Genomic DNA, 16,996 nt, shown 5'->3' with positions numbered 1-16,996 from the left:
AGCAGGACACAAAGCCTTTTGGCACGATTCTCCTGGCACCTGAGGTACAATTCGATGACAACAGAGGTAGAGCCAAGGTCAAACGCAGGTGGTGGTAAAAGCTCAGAACCTTATGTGTGGTCAAGGGAAATGTGTGTGAAAGGAAAATAAATTACCTACGGTGCATTCGGAAAGTATTCATACCCCTTGACTTCTTCCACATTTTGTTACGTTACAGCCTTGTTCTGAAATTGATTCAATTGTTTTTTTTCCTCATTAATCTACGCACAATACCCCATAATGGCAAAACAAAAACTGGTTTCTAGAAATTGTTGATAATTTATTAAAAATTAAAAACAGAAATAACACATTTACATACAGTACCAGTCAAAAGTTTGGACACACCTACTCATTCAAGATTTTTCGTTATTGTTTATTATTTTCTACATTGTAGAATAATAGTGAAGACATGATGAAATAACACATTTGGGAACATGTAGTAACCAAAAAAGTGTTAAACAAATCCAAATATATTTTATATTTGAGATTCTTCAAAGTAGCCACCCTTTGTCTTGATGACAGCTTTGCACACTCTTGGCATTCTCTCAACCAGCTTCAAGAGGAATGTTTTTCCAATAGTCTTGAAGGAGTTCCCACATATGCTGAGCACTTGTTGGCTGCTTTTCCTTCACTCTGCAGTCCAACTCATCCCAAACCATCCAAATTGGGTTGAAGTTGGGTGATTGTGGAGGTCAGATCATCTGATGCAGCACTCCATCACTCTCCCTGCTAAAAAAAAAGCCCTTACACAGCCTGGAGGTGTGTTTTGGGTCATCAGACCAAAGGAGAGATTTCTACCGGTCTAATGTCCATTGCTCGTGTTTCTTGACCCAAGCAAGTCTCTTCTTCTTATTGGTCTCCTTTAGTAGTGGTTTCTTTGCAGCAATTCAATAATGAAGGCCTGATTCACACAGTCGCCTCTGAACAGTTGATGTGTCTGTTACTTGAACTCTGTGAAGCATTTATTTGGGCTGTAATCCGAGGTGCAGTTAACTCTAATTAACTTATCCTCTGCAGCAGTCCTCCTCATGAGAGCCAGTTTCATCATAGTGCTTGATGGTTTTTGCAACTGCACTTATAGAAACTTTCAAAGTTCTTGAAATTTTCCGGATTGACAGACCTTCATGTCTTAAAGTAATTATGGACTGTTGTTTCACTTTGCTTAGTTGAGCTGTTCTTGAAATAATATGGACTTGGTCTTTTACCAAATAGGGCAATCTTCTGTATACCACCCCTACCTTGTCACAACACAACTGATTGGCTCAAATGCATTAAGAAGGAAACAAATTCCACAAATTAACAAGGCACACCTGTTATTGAAATGCATTCCAGGTGACTAACTTATGATGCTGGTTGAGAGAATGCTGTGCATTGCTGTCATCAAAGCTACTTTGAAGAATCTCAAATATAATTTTTTTTTTTTTTTGTTTAACAGTTTTTTGGTTACGAAATAATTCCATGTGTAATTTCAGAGTTTTGATGTCTTCACTATTATTCTACTATGTAGAAAAAAACCTTCAATGAGTAGATGTGTCTGATACTGATACTGTAAATATTCAGACCCTTTACTCAGTACTTTGTTGAAGCACCTTTGCCAGTCATTACAGCCTCGAGTCTTCTTGGGTATGACGCTTCAAGCTTGGCACACCTGTATTTGAGGATTTTCTCCCATTCTTTTCTGCAGACCCTCTCAAGTTCTGTCAGGTTGGACGGGGAGCGTCGCTGCACAGCTATTTTCAGGTCTTTCCAGAGATGTTCGATCGGGTTCAAGTCCGGATTCTGGCGTGGCCACTCAAGAATATTTAAAGATTGTCCCGTAGCCACTCATGCTTTGTCTTGGCTGTGTTCTTAGGGTCGTTATCCTGTTGGAAGGTGAACCTTCACCCTAGTTTGAGGTCCTAAGCACTGTGGTGCAGGTTTTCATCAAGGATCTCTCTGTACTTTGCTCCGTTCATCTTTCCATCTATCCTAACTAGTCTCCCAGTCCCTGCCGTTGATAAACATCTCCACAGCATGATGCTGTCATGCTTCACCGTAGGGATGGTACCAGGTTTCCTCCAGGCGTGACGCTTGGCATTCGGGCCAAAGAGTTCAATCTTGGTTTCCTCAGATCAGAGAATCTTGTTTCTCATGGTCTGAGTCCTTCAGGCGCCTTTTGGCAAACTCCAAGCGGGCTGTCATGTGCCTTTTATTGAGGAGTGGATTCTGTCTGGCCCCTCTACCATAAAGGCCTGATTGGTGGAGTGCTGCAGAGATGGTTGTCCTTCAGGAAGGTTCTCCCATCTCCACAGAGGAACTCTGGAGCTCTGTCAGAGTGACCATTGTAGAGGACGACCGATTATGATTTTTCAACGCCGATACCGATTATTGGAGGACCAAAAAAGCCTATACGGATTAATCGACAATTCCTTCGACCTCATGGCTTGGTTTTTGCTCTGACATGCACTGTGAACTGTGGGACCTTATATAGACAGGTGTGTGCCTTTCCAAATCATGTCAAATCAATTGAATTTACCACAGGTGGACTCCAATCATGTTATAGAAACATTTCAAGGATGATCAATGGAAACAGAATGCACCTGAGCTCAATTTCGAGTCTCTTAGCAAAGGGTCTAAATACTTATGTCAATAAGGTATGTCTTGTTTTTACATTTTTGTATACATTTGAAAATATTTCTAAAAACCTGTTTTTCGCTTTTTCATGATGGGGTATTGTGTGTAGATTAATGAACAAATAATTGAATCATTTTAAAATAAGGCTGTAACTTAACAAAATGTGGATAAAGTCAAGGGACCTGAATACTTTCCGAATGCACTGTATATCGGGAAGGCAAGGGGATGTGGTCACCATGCATGCAGTAATTGAGGGGAAATGGATATGGGATGAGTTCGCTGGTCAGTCATAGGACCTATAGGTCTAAATGCTCAAAATAATTTGAGAGAAAATTATTCCCATATTATCTCAAACTATGGGGGATATTCTTAAATTGAGGGTGAAAGAGTTGTGAAAGCTATGGCCTGATAGAATTTAATCTCTTGAAAAGTGGTTCTAAAGCTTTGCCACCAAGTGCATAAAAATCCTGTAGGAGCATGTCCACTAATTGACTTAGAGGGGATTGGTGTACACACACACAAGCTATCATTTGTTGGGGAAAGTAAGCCAACCAAGTAATGTACTCTGAGCCTGTGTATGAATGAAAGCTATTTCTAGTTTCACTCAGGGTCGGGTGATGAATGTCTAAAACCTAGGTAGTTTCATTTGGACTTGCCGAGCACAAGCAAGTTCTGCTTCAATCAGGCCACAGCTTTCACCACCCCTTCCACCTCATTTGTTAATCTATTCCTGTTGGTATCATTTTTCTATCATTTTCCTATTTTTCTCTCTGCATTGTTGGGAAAGACCCGTAAGTATTTCACTGTTACTTTACACCGGTTGTTTACAAATGATGTGACAAATAAAATGTTAGTTGATTTCATAATCTAATACATTGAGGCTTACAATGATTGTTTGTCAGGAGTTTCAGGGGCTCTCTACAAATGCCATAAACTGATTCAGGAGGAATCATTTGCAGTAGGAGAGGTCAGGAGGCTTACACTTAAGTGATAAGGCATTATCACTTTTATACAAAGGGTTACCAACAAATTCAAATAATGATCAATATATTTTCATTAAAAATTTTATTTTGATTTTTTTATTCATACTATTTCATCCTTCCACAAGATATAGTCCCGACACAAATCTAGGGTTGCTACCCAAGCCGGCTGATTGTTTGTTCCATTGGTTCGGTAGCCGGCTGGTCTTTCGTTCTATTGGTTCGTTTGCCAGAGAAGGCGAACCAGTCGTTCAGTCTTTTTGTTTTGTACAAGCAAGGGATAAATGTTGTTTGTCCTAAATATTACATTGCCATACTGGCTGGCAATGTTCTTATCCCTTGCTTGCTAGCCAACTATGGCTAACTTAGTCACGTCACGTGCAGCCAGAATAACAACAGTAGCTGTATTTGTATTTGTTTAAGCTGTTTTCTAGTGACATTTATATGGATACTTCCATAACAATAAGCCAATGAGGTGCAATGTCGCCTGGCACAGAAAACGTGCTTTCTCGTCAAGACACTGTTGTTCAGAGGAGCTAGCCAACAACACAGCTAACACAATCACTTCAAACTGAAGCTGGAAAGACTGCAAACTAGCTTCACTTCGTTTCGTTGTACCTTTTTTTCAATTGACATTACTTTGTATATATCCATAAAAAATTATGACAGCTGGTTCGTAACGTCAACTGGCTGAGAAACGCTGCCTGCCTGTCTGTCTCATTCCGACTCCCGACACGTTCATTACAATGGGACAGCTGGAGATCAAATTTCAATATTGAAACAATGTTGCAAATGTCGGAGAGACAGACAGCAAGGTTTATACAAATCTCTGCTGTTGAAAACAAAATGTTAGTCTAAAAGAAATGTGAGATAATGTCTACATGCTTTGTATTAGTGGAGATCAAGTTTATAACTTACGAAACGTCATAGATTTAGCCGGTGGTAACTTGTGGAATAGACACCGGCTGGAATGCGCTATTAACCAATCAGCATTCAGGATTAGACCCACCCATTGTATAATTGAGGGTTAAATATGGGAGACCAGCTAGGCCTATATGATGTCATGATGACATTCCTGGTAATACTGTATTTAAACAGTCCCAAAGGTGAACAGAGCAAATCTAATGCCCTGCTGACAAAAGAACAATCACATATTCTTCAAGTCAAGATGGAGGGGGAGCAGCTCTGACAAAGAGTGAAGCTGGGCTTCATTAAACATGTCCTTTTCAAGCAGTCATTTGTCTGAGGTCTCCTGTGTCACAGTCAAGCAACTGATTGACTAGAGGCAGCCTTGAGTGGAAAGATGCACGCAGGGCAGCAAAGGGTCAGGTTACTCCACCCTCTCACCTCCCCAACACACACACTTCCTAAGACATCATTATGATAAGACTGCAATTGGATGAGGAGGAATGGCAAGTATACTTACCTTCTAGTAAGTGACAGCTAAGGAAGGACTGAGGAATGTAAGAAAGGATGGGAAAGCACATATAAAGGTGCACTTGATTCTTAGCCTGAGTACCAGTTTGTGCTATGATGCCAAGTCCTTGTCACTCATAGCCATCCCAAACATTTTATGCTTGACAAGGAGAGCAATGCAGCAGGCAAGAGCACAAACAGATCTGGGACCAGGCTACCAAATCTAATCTCACTTTAGAGAGCACTGCCACTGTGGACAGAATAAATAAGTAGAGTATATAGGTTTTGGGCCATGTTGCTCTTTTGCCTCTTCAACACTTATATTTCTCTCGCCAAAATGAAAGACCCACCCAACAAAACAGGAAGTACAGTAAGCCCGCTCACTAGTACAATTACCCGCTCACTAGTCCAACTGGGCTGTCATATCAGTATAATTTTAACAGTCAAAACTAAAGTGATCAAAGCATATTTGACTTGCAACTCAGTCAGAGAAAAGTCAACTTTACTAGCTAGCTAGCTACTTACTTAAACATTGTCTTAGAGGACAGTCAATGAGGAGTTCATGATCCGCTCATCCTCCTCACAAGCGTCATAGCGACAGAAACAGAAAGCCACGAGTGTCTTGTTGACATTAGCTAGCAACTTGGCTAGCATCCCCCAATCTGACACAGTATTAGAAAACTAAATAAAATAACTGTTGCTCTGCATAAGTGCGGTTGTCAAAATATTTTTAAATCGTATTTTCTCACCATGTGTTTTAATACAAAAGCTATTCAATCCAGCACAGAGACCGGACAGAAGCATATTTCTCCATCTCTGCATTTGCTAAGTCGCAAAAAAGGTCATTATGGGCGACCTAATACATACATATTACGTTATCGATGACTTACTGTCCTCAAAAGGGGTCTTTCCTGTTCACTGTTTTCTTCCATTTCACCTGTCGCCTCAGCAAATGTGATAGACCGGTGGCACTTCAATATACTCAAGGAAAATGTGACGGTCTGGTAAAGGTTTCGCCACATTAGCTACTCAGCGTACGTTAGGGAGACGCCCTTCGACACGATTGACAGCCTTTCGCACCACTAGCCGATAAATGACTGGTGTCCATAGCCAATTAAATCTAAGGAATGCCTGATGGACGGTGCGTATCCCTGTCCTCTCCTCGAGCGAGCTTTGTGACAAAGCAAGCGACTGGCAACATGGTCTTGAACAGGTCCCGAGCAGACAGCAGGGATGCAAATTCTATACTAAATAGATACGCCAAAAAGGGGACGTAGTAAATCAACATACAGTCGAGGCATTTGTAGAATAATGAAACCACATTTGTAGAATAATGAAATGTGTAGAATATATTTAGTAAACCACAGAGCAGAGAACAGTGCTTTGAAAGCAAAAACGCAAAAGAGAGCATGCTGCACTCTTCATCTTCCACGAAAGTCAGTGACAATCACTAGCTAATTGTCAACCTAAAGTAGAGAAGATTTTGATTTAATTCGTTTTCTGTAGGCTTGCCTTGAAAGTCGGCTACTCTAAAACAGGGTTTATCAACCTATTTCCAAGTTCACTGAGGCCCCTGTGCCAGGGGTCCTAGGCCCCTGCAATTAAGAATCACTCTTAGGGTGCGTTCGTAAATTCACTCTGGCTACTATCTACTCCGATTTCAGAGCACTCTTGTCTGAGTGTAACTGAGTGTAACTGATTAACTTATGAACTGGACAATCTGACAAGGCTCTGAATTAACACCCAGAGCACCCAGAGCGCACTCTGAGCGCACTATGACCCTCCAGATTTAATTTACGAACACACCCCTAATCTCAAAACCAGGATAGGATAGGTCAAATTTCCATAGCAGCCCGCAGAGATCATCATCATTTTCCAATTATAACCAGAGTTATAAATGTAAGTTAACTAATTACACAATTTGGAACAAAATCACTGTGACTGATTATGAAATGTTGCACTACTCTCCAGGAGACTAAATGTACTATGAAGCACTATGATTTTAAAATATAGCCCATGAAAAAATATGATGAAATAAGGTAAGGCCTCTGAGCCTGAGCAGTGACAGGGACAGAATGCATTTTCTCCTTCTAACCAGCAAGTGGCAGTCCAGTATTACTCAATTTTGCCCTAGCCTGGGATATAACATATAGATTATCTTATATTTACTCAACATATATCATTAACTATATAAGGAATAGAAGGGCAAATTAAGTTATTGATTAAAACTACCTAGACATTGCCAGATCTTCTTAATTCATGCATTGTAAAAGGTTAGTATCCTGTGACAAGGTTGGGCTCATTTCCATTTTAATAAACTACATTCAATTCTAGAAATGCATTTGTTTATTGAATGGAACATGTATTGACATTTATTTTAAATCATGTTTTTTTCTATTCTTGAATTGTAATTCCAATTCCAAAATGCACTAAAATGCAATCATCCCCAACCCTGTTCTGTTTGGCCGGATCAGCAAGCTATTCCATTCAATTTGAATCCCCCGTATCTCTCTCTATCTTTTAAACCCCAACACCGTCTTTCAGACCAAAGATATACCCATAGTCATTCTGAACATTACAACAAGAATCAAACAAAGGTTCAACAAGCCCAAACCCTGCCTTCTGCAGTGTTCATGGGAGACTATAAATAAGGCACCCCCAAAAAGGCATAATCACACGGCAGAGCTGAAATAGAACGGTGAGGTGGGAGATCAAACTATCACCTCTTAATTGTGCCCTGATTCTTAACAGGCTGAGAGCCCATTAACGCACAGTGAAATGCCGTCTGCCTTACTTAAAACATGCACCGTGCTGAATACAGCTGGGAGAGATCAATCTGAAATATCATGCACGACATGAAAGCTGCGTATGCCTCCCCACCTGCACTGGACGATACTAACACTAACAGATGCAAATTGCTACATTATAATGCATGAAGAAGACAAGAGTTTTCACTCTTAAAGCACCAAAATGGAGAGAAAAGGGTAGTGATGTCACAGTTTAAAAATGGGAAGTGTCTAGCCCTTGAGGTTGACGTCTTGTAGTGACATCAATATCAAGGAACCCTCTTGTAAAAGCAGTACGGGGGGGGACTGGCTGCAGTTGCGTTTTGGTAGCTCAGCTAATGCCATAATATTATGAGGCAATCTGGTCAGACTCAACTGAACCCTAGAAATGCATGCAGGTTAATGAAGGTTATCCAATCAGTAGGCTTTTCACGTAGGCTTTTACTGATGTCCTCAACCACACAAACAGCTGAAATCCTTTCCATACGATTGCAATAGATTTGAGTGTTTAACGTGACACCGGCCACCACACTGATGAGTATTGAACAGGTCAGGTTTTGTGACAGGAGGCTACAGAAATCAAGTGTCTCTAGTCTCTTTTCCTACAGATTTACAGGATGTTTTTTTTTCTAGTGGTCATGCTCTCCCAGGCACTAGGAGAGAAGGGGTTTGGGAATGTGAAATTCCCAACTCTGTCGGAAGCGCTCCTCCAAATTGCCAATGCATTGATTTTGACCACAGACCTGTTCCACTCGGGCGCCTCCTGACTCCACTTGGCCCTAACCCCCCTCCCGACCAAACCATGTCTGCAGTCTTGTGGGAGCTTTAGTGCTCCTGAACCCTGGTTGGCTCCACTGAGACCCACAGCATGGGGAGGTAGAGCAGGGGGGGGGGTATGGAGAGACCCATCCAGTCTAGTTCACCCAAATGGACACAGCGGTGGGTAGGGGATGTGGTCTGGAGATAGAGGGGGCAAGGAATGGGGGGTCCTACGACCCACCAGCAGAGGTGCGTCCTAGCACCCCCTGGGAAGAGCGCTGGGGATTTGAAATCAATGCACTGTTAAGTGCAGCCTAGCAGCGGGACACTGCCTCTTGTTCTGACATTAGTCATGCGCCACAGAGTGGGGCCCTATCAGGGTCCAAGGAGGATGGAGTAGGCTACCATGCAGACCCTGCAAGCGGCAACGCCTCTCTGTTTCTTGAGGGTCTCTGCTAACACTCAACGCCCTACTCAGGAAACTTAGGGTCTTGCTAAGTTGAGACTCAACTCACACATAGGCCTAACACATAAGGGTCCTGTGAGCGTTTCACCCCGTGCCGCAAACACGGTCCACGCCTTTCCCTGGCGGTTGAGGAAAAGATTCAATGAGCAAATATTTGGTTTACAGTACATGACATTCTGAGGGTTGCTAGAAAGAACGCTTTGTCATCATTATGAAAATCAAATGCCCCCCAATGAAAACAAATAAAAATAAAAAGGAAAGTCAAATGAGAAGTTGCTGGAACATCATTGTATTAAATCAGTGTCAAACTCATTTTACCCTGCGGGCAGCATTCGGTCTTCACCAAGGTCCGGAGGGCAGCACTGAAAATGTGTTATATTTCCTCGCTGTCAAAATGTGCCAAAACATTTTCCTCTATCCACCGATTTGGGAATTTTTCATCCTCCATGACTCTCGAGCTTTCGTTTCGGTGATTGTTAGCGAGATCTGGACAGAGTGAAGAGACTGTATAAACATACCTTATCATTTCTACCGTTTCAATTTGGTTTTAGTCATTTCAATTTAGATTGATGTCGTTTTTTTTCCTAAAACATCAGCCATAGGATTTTGCACATCATCATAATGAATGTATCCACCATTACAGCCCCGCAAACATTGTAACATCCAGCCCCATAGCATGTTAGAATAAGATATGAGAATTCAAGTGGTCCCCATTTCAAACCAATACCTCGGTCTTTCTATTAATGTTGACAAGAGTCTTGTAAGGTCGCTACAAGACCATGGTGCTTGCCTACGGAGCTGTGAGGGGAACGGCACCTCAGTACCTCCAGGCTCTGATCAGGCCCTACACCCAAACAAGGGCACTGCGTTCATCCACCTCTGGCCTGCTCGCCTCCCTACCACTGAGGAAGTACAGTTCCCGCTCAGCCCAGTCAAAACTGTTCGCTGCTCTGGCTCCCCAATGGTGGAACAAACTCCCTCACGACGCCAGGACAGCGGAGTCAATCACCACCTTCCGGAGACACCTGAAACCCCACCTCTTTAAGGAATACCTAGGATAGGATAAAGTAATCCTTCTCACCCCCCTTAAAAGATTTAGATGCACTATTGTAAAGTGGCTGTTCCACTGGATGTCATAAGGTGAATGCACCAATTTGTAAGTCGCTCTGGATAAGAGCGTCTGCTAAATGACTTAAATGTAATGTAAATGTTGTAAGATATACTTGTGCTGAGAAATGCTGTACACACACGAGTCAAAAAGTGTGATTTCAAAAGTGACACCCAGCCCCAGTTTCCCCTATAGACGAATGTAGAAGTGTCACAAAGCTCAATAGATGGATGTGTTTGCCGTCTACGTATGTGCGAAGAACCGGTTGCTGACAATACAGGAGTCAAAGTTGTATTTTGCCTCGCTTGCTGAAACATTTTTTGATGTAAAAACTATGCTGAGAACTGCATGAAAGAATCTTCAACATGACTCCAATAAAGCACATAGGGTTGTATGAATGACTTGACATGGTGGCAGCATGGTGGTCCATAGTGGTGGCACTATGGGGGTCCATAGTGGTGGTCCATAGTGGTGGCACTATGGTGGTCAACCAAATGCTTGTCTTCTCTTGTCACAGATCTGAGCTGTGACTTTTCATTAGACGCAATGACATAATATCCAACACACCTGAAAGAGGATATATCACAAAGAAGAACCCTTTCATTTGATTTAACATGTATTTAACCAGGAAACCTTCAATTAAGACACAGTCTCTTTCACATCTCTAAAACATTCACCACCATCTCAATGCATTCTGTCCTTTGGTTACTTTTTGAAGGGGAGCTTTAGAATTCTCCTGACCCAGAAACATGTTGCCTGTGGTCCCATTTAGCCACTGAGAGCAGTGATAGTATGTGACTGGAGAGGTGAGGAAACTGCCTCGGGTTCTGGTCTGAGGATGTCAACCCTCCTTGGCTCTCTGTCTCAGCGGCCTTTCTCATGGCTCTAACAGGCCGCTCTCGCATGTATTATGACTCCTGGGTGCAGAACTGCAGGCACCCCATTGCAACGCCCTGGTGTTATTATTATGTCCAATGCAATGTCCTACCATCCACTAGGGGCAGCATGAGCAACTATTACCACATAATAGGCTCGCAAGCCATGGCTCATGGGTTTAATCCCAGTGCTAGGCGCTCGTTTGACATTTTATTTTAACCCTATCCAAACCTTAACCCTTTCCTTAACCACTCGGAATGAATGCCTCAACTTAACTGTTGAGTTGTGTTGAGTTGACTGAAAGCTAACATACAGTGCATCCGGAAAGTATTCAGACCACTTGACCACTTCCACATTTTGTTACTTTACAGCCTTATTCTAAAATTTATGACATCGTTTTTTTACTTATCAATCTACACACAATATCCCATAATGACGAAGAAAAAACAGGTTTTTAGACATTTCTGCAAAAAAAAAATATCTATACTGAAATATCACATTTACATAAGTATTCAGACACTTTACTCAGTACTTTGTTGAAGGACCGTTGGCAACAATTACAGCCTTGAGTCTTCTTCGGTAAGACACAACAAGCTTGGTACACCTGTATTTGGAGAGTTTATCCCATTTTTCTCTGCAGATCCTCTCAAGCTCTGTCAGGTTGGATGGGGAGCATCACTGCACAGCTATTTTCAGGTCTCTCCAGAGATGTTCCATTGGGTTCATGTCTAGACTCTGGCTGGGCCACTCAAGGAGACTTGTCCCGAAACCACTCATGCATTTTCTTGGCTGTGTGCATAGTGTTGTTGTCCTGTTGGAAGGTCCTGAGCACTCTGGAGCAGGTTTTCATCAAGCATCTCTCTGTACTTTGCTCAGCTCATCTTTCCCTTGATCCTGACTAGTCTCCCAGTCCCTGCTGTTGAAAAACATCCCCACACCATGCTTCACCTTAGGGATGGTACCAGGTTTTCTCCAAAAGTGACACTTGAGATTCAGTCTTGGTTTCATCAGAACAGAGAATCTTGTTGCTCATGGTTCGAGAGTCTTTCGGTGTCTTTTGGCAAACTCCAAGCAGACGGTCATGTGCCTTTTACTGAAAAGTGGCTTCCGTGTGGCCACTCTACTCTAAAGGCTTGATTGGTGGAGTGATGCAGAGATCGTTGCCTTTCAGGAAGATTCTTCCATCTCCACAGAGGAACTCTGGAACTCTGTCAGAGTGACCATTGTAGAGGTCGACTGCCTACCGTAGAGGTCGGCCGATACCGATTATTGGAGGACCAAAAAGTGATCATCGGGTTCTTGGTCACCTCCCTGACCAATGCCCTTCACCCACGATTGGCCTGGTGGCCAGCTCTAGGAAGAGTCCTGGTGATTCCAAACTACTTCACTGTGTTCTTGGGGACCTTCAATGCTTCATAATTTTTTTGGTACCCTTCCCCAGATCTATGCCTCGACTCAATCCTGTCTCGGAGCTCTACAGACAATTCCTTGGTTTGGTTTCTTGCCCTGACATGCACTGTCAACCGTTTTACATTTATTTAACTAGACAAGTCAGTTAAGAACAAATTCTTATTTTCAATGATGGCCTAGGATTAACTGGGTTAACTGCCTGCTCAGGGGTAGAACGACAGATTTGTACCTTGTCAGCTTGGGGGTTTGAACTTGCAACCTTCCGGTTACTAGTCCAACGCTCTAACCACTAGGCTACCCTGCCGCCCCATGTTCAAACAATTAAATTTACGACAGGTAGACTCCAATCAAGTTGTAGAAACATCTCAAGGATGATCAATGGGAACAGGATGTTCCTGAGCTCAATTTCGAGTCTCATAGCAAAGGGTCTGAATACTTATGTCTATAAGGTATTTCTGTTTTTAATTTTAAATATATTTGCAAAAATGTCTAAACTGTTTTTGTTTTGTCATTATGGGGTATTGTGTGTAGCTTGATTAGGGACATTTTTTTAAATCAATTTTAGAATAAGTCTGTAACGTAACAAAATGTGGGAAAGGTCATGGGTTCTGAATACTTTCCGAATGCACTGTGTAGACAGGTGTGTGCCATTCCCTATCATGTCCAATCAATTGAATTTGACACAGCTAAACTCCAATCAAGTTGTAGAAACATCTCAAGAATGGTCAATGGAAACAGGATGCACCTGAGCTCAATTTCTAGTCTCATAGCAAATGGTCTGAATACTTTTGTAAATTATGTATTTCTGTTTTTGTTTTTTATACATTTGCAAACATTTCTAAAAACTTATTTTCACTTTGTGATTAATGAGGTATTGAGTGATGAGGAAAATGTTTTATTTAATCCATTTTAGAATAAGGCTGTAGCGTAACAAAATGTGTAAAAAGTCAAGGGGTCTGAATACTCCCTGAATGCACTGTACATCAACATATTCCGTAATTGAAACATCCACACAGTCCATATGTTGCTGCAGTTGTGCACAGGGACTGCATTTTCTTTTGTGATTGAGTTGGGCTCTTACAGTATGTGAAAACAGCACATTGGGACCAATGAAGGCCTATGGGAAGGGCACGTACTGTACAAAGTACCTATATACCCAGACAGACCCATACCAATGCTGCAGGACTACATGAAATTACAGCTTGTCTGTTAATTCGATATACACTGAACAAAAATATAAACGCAACATGCCACAATTTCAAAGATTTTACTGAGTCATATAAGGGAATCAGTCAATTGAAATACATTCATTAGGCCTTAATCTATGGACTTCACATGACTGTGAATACAGATATGCATGTGATGGTCACAGATACCTTTTTTTTGTTTTAAGTAGGGTCGTGGATCAGAAAACCATATGCAGGGTGACACATCTCCTTCTCATAGATTTGATCAGGCTGTTGATTGTGGCTTGTGGAATGTTGTCCCACTACTGTTTTTTTTTCATTTCTTTTCTGTCATTTAGCAGACGTTCTTATCCAGAGCGACTTACAAGAGCAATTAGGGTTCGATTTTTCACATAGTCCATTTTATGGATTCGAACCAGCAAACTTTTGGTTACTGGCCCAGTGCTCTTAATCACTAGACTACAGGCTGTGCAGATTTGCTGGATATTGGCTAGAACTGGAACACACTGTTGTACACCTCGATTCAGAGCATCCCAAACATGCTCGACGGGTGACATGTCTGGTGAGTATGCAGGCCATGGAAGAACAGGGACCTTTTCAGCTTCCAGGAATTATGTACAGATCCTGTGACATGTGGCCGTGCATTATCATGCTGAAACATGAGGTGATGGCGGTAGATGAATGGCACGGCAATGGACCTCAGGATCTTGTCACGGTATTTCTGTGCATTCAAATTGCCATCGATAAAATGCAATTGTGTAAGTTGTCCGTAGCCCATACCACAACCCACCGCCACTGTGGCCAATCAACAAACTGCTCGCCCACACGACACCAGAAGCACTGTTTGCCATCTTCCCGGTAGAGTTGAAACCAGGATTCATATGTGAAGTGCACACTTCTCCAGCGTGCCAGTGGCAATCGACTGTGAGCATTTGCCCACTGAAGTCGGTTAAGACGGCAAACTGCAGTCAGGTCAAGAACTTGGTGAGGACGACGAGCACGCAGATGAGCTTCCCTGAGACGGTTTCTGACAGTTTGTGTAGAAATTCTTTGGTTGTGCAAACCCACAGTTTCATCAGCTGTCCGGGTGGCTGGTCTAAGATGATCCCGCAGGTAAAACAAAACGGATGTGGAGGTCCTGGCCTGGCGTAGTTACACGTGGTCATGTGGCTGTGAGACTGGTTGCAGGTACTGCCAAGTTTTCTAAAATTATCTTATGGTAGAGAAAGGAACATTCAATTCTCTGGCAACAGCTCTGTTGGACATTCCTGCAGTCAGCATGCCAATTGCACACTCTGTGGCATTGTGGTGTGTGACAAAACTGCACATTTTAGAATGGCCTTTTATTGTCCCCTGCACAAGGTCCACCTGTGTAATGATCATGCTGTTTAATCAGCGTCTTGATATGCCCCACCTGTCAGGATGTTGGATTATCTTGGCACTGGAGAAATGCTCACTAACAGGGATGTAAACAAATTTGTGCACAACATTTGAGAGAAAGAAGCTTTTTGTGCGTATGAACAATTTCTGGGATCTTTCATTTCAGCTAACGAAACAACCAACATTTTACATGTTGCTTTTATATTTTTGTTCAGTATAGATTCAATCGATTGCTAATATAGAGCTTCACTGATACGGAATAAAATTAATTGTTTGCTATGAGAAGCTAAGAAAACAATGTACACATCGGCATCATCCCACTGCGCCCAGCTCCTATATTCAACAATGTCTGAGTTTCAAGAGCATGCTGTTGAGGTGTCTATTGATTACTGTGCCTTTTGCATGAATGGTTTTGAACAGCGACTGAAGTCTATCGACTTGTTGTTGGAGTTCTGACTTGTCACGGCTCCCTGAGCTCTCTCTTGTTTTGTCCAGGAAAAGATCTATGATGCACTATGCAGAAATCGATACCCTATTTCCTGGTTGCTACAATTCTGTTAATTTCAGTTTAAGCAACAAAACGAGCAAGTATAGCGCAGAGAATCATTGTACCATCTAAAGCCCTGTGAAATATATTTTCCATAACCAAAAATATTGTATTTTCAGCTGTTTGAAGCTGGTGTACAAAACAGAAAGTAAAAGAAGCAAAAACAACAGGAACAGGAGGCATAGAAATAGCGCACATAGAACAAATTCTCCACTTTTTAAAAACTGCTTTCAATGAGAATGACAGGTCTATAACACACATTTCTAAGGGAATTTGGTTTGGTCGCCCAGAAAATTACATATTTCAGCTTTAAGTCAATGAAGGGAGGGCGTTTAGAGAACGGTTCACTGCAGGGCAGGGCAAAATCAGTCCAACACAAGACAGGCACTTTAGTAATGTTAACACACCACACAGAAAGTCCTGCTTTTAGGTTCCTCTCCTTCTCTCTTTCTTCCTCTCTCACATTTTTCATACGCTATGAGCAGAGATTATCACGTTCTGACCTTAGTTCCTTTGTTTTGTTTTTGTTTTAGTATGGTCAGGGTGTGAGTTGGGGTGGGCAGTCTATGTTCTTTTTTCTATGATTTGGGATTTCTGTGTTTGGCCTGGTATGGTTCTCAATCAGAGGCAGCTGTCAATCGTTGTCCCTGATTGAGAACCATACTTAGGTAGCCTGTTTTCACCCTTGAGTTGTGGGTGATTATTTTCTGTTGTGTGTCTTCACCAGACAGGACTGTTTCGTTGTCATTTCGTACTTTCACTTTGTTGTTTTGGATTTCAGTGTTCAGTTTGATTCATTAAATATTTACTTCATGAACACATACCACGCTGCGCTTTGGTCCTCTTCTTCTTCCACCGACGACCGTTACAGAATCACCCACCACCAAAGGACCAAGCAGCGTGGTATCGGGCAGCAGCGAGATCTGAACTATGTGACAACTTGGGACGAAATAGAAAGGTGGTCGGTCGATCCAGGGAGAGTGCCGGAGCCCGCCTGGGATTCTCTGTAACAGTGTGAGGAGGGTTACAGGAGAATGGAGTTGGCGACACGAACACGGCAGCGCAACAGGCACGAGAGGCAGCCCCGAAAATGTCAGGTAGGAAACCTGAGCCAACTCCCTGTGCTTACCGTGGAGAGAGGTGGACCGGGCAGGCACCGTGTTATGCCGTGAGGCGCACGGTGTCCCCGGTGCACAAGCACAGCCCAGTGCGTTACAGCGCAGCGCCTCGTATCGGCCGGGCTAGAGTGAGCATCGAGCCAGGTGCCATGAAGCCGGCTCAGTGCATCTGGTCTCCAGTGCATCTCCTCGGGCCGGGATACATGGCACCAGCCCTACGCATGTTGTCCCCGGTTCGCCAGCACAACCCAGGTAGGGTTGTTCAGGCTCAGTGCTCGAGACCTCCAGTGCACCTCCACGGTCCGGTCTAG

At 42.7% G+C, this 16,996-nt stretch overlaps 1 protein-coding gene across 5 annotated transcripts in view; it reads right to left on the bottom strand.

Moving 5' to 3' along the window:
* Nucleotides 1-6,081, bottom strand: part of LOC118398320 (sodium bicarbonate cotransporter 3-like) — a 73,983-nt gene extending 67,902 nt beyond the window's left edge. For 2 of the 5 annotated variants that reach the window (XM_052470606.1, XM_052470602.1), the window contains exon 1: nucleotides 5,939-6,022. In XM_052470606.1, the coding sequence (XP_052326566.1) occupies nucleotides 5,939-5,980 (42 nt within the window). In that variant the 5' untranslated portion in view covers nucleotides 5,981-6,022. Of the gene's footprint in view, nucleotides 1-5,938 lie in introns of all 5 variants that reach the window. The other 3 variants (XM_052470605.1, XM_052470610.1, XM_052470608.1) reach the window with 2 other exon arrangements.
* Nucleotides 6,082-16,996: the final 10,915 nt, after the last annotated feature.

This window comes from Oncorhynchus keta, chromosome 19, assembly GCF_023373465.1.
Source record: "Oncorhynchus keta strain PuntledgeMale-10-30-2019 chromosome 19, Oket_V2, whole genome shotgun sequence".
In the NCBI taxonomy this organism is placed as follows: Eukaryota; Metazoa; Chordata; class Actinopteri; order Salmoniformes; family Salmonidae; genus Oncorhynchus; species Oncorhynchus keta.
The sequence above is the reverse complement of the archived record's forward strand: the minus strand, read 5'-3'. Positions and strand labels throughout refer to the sequence as shown.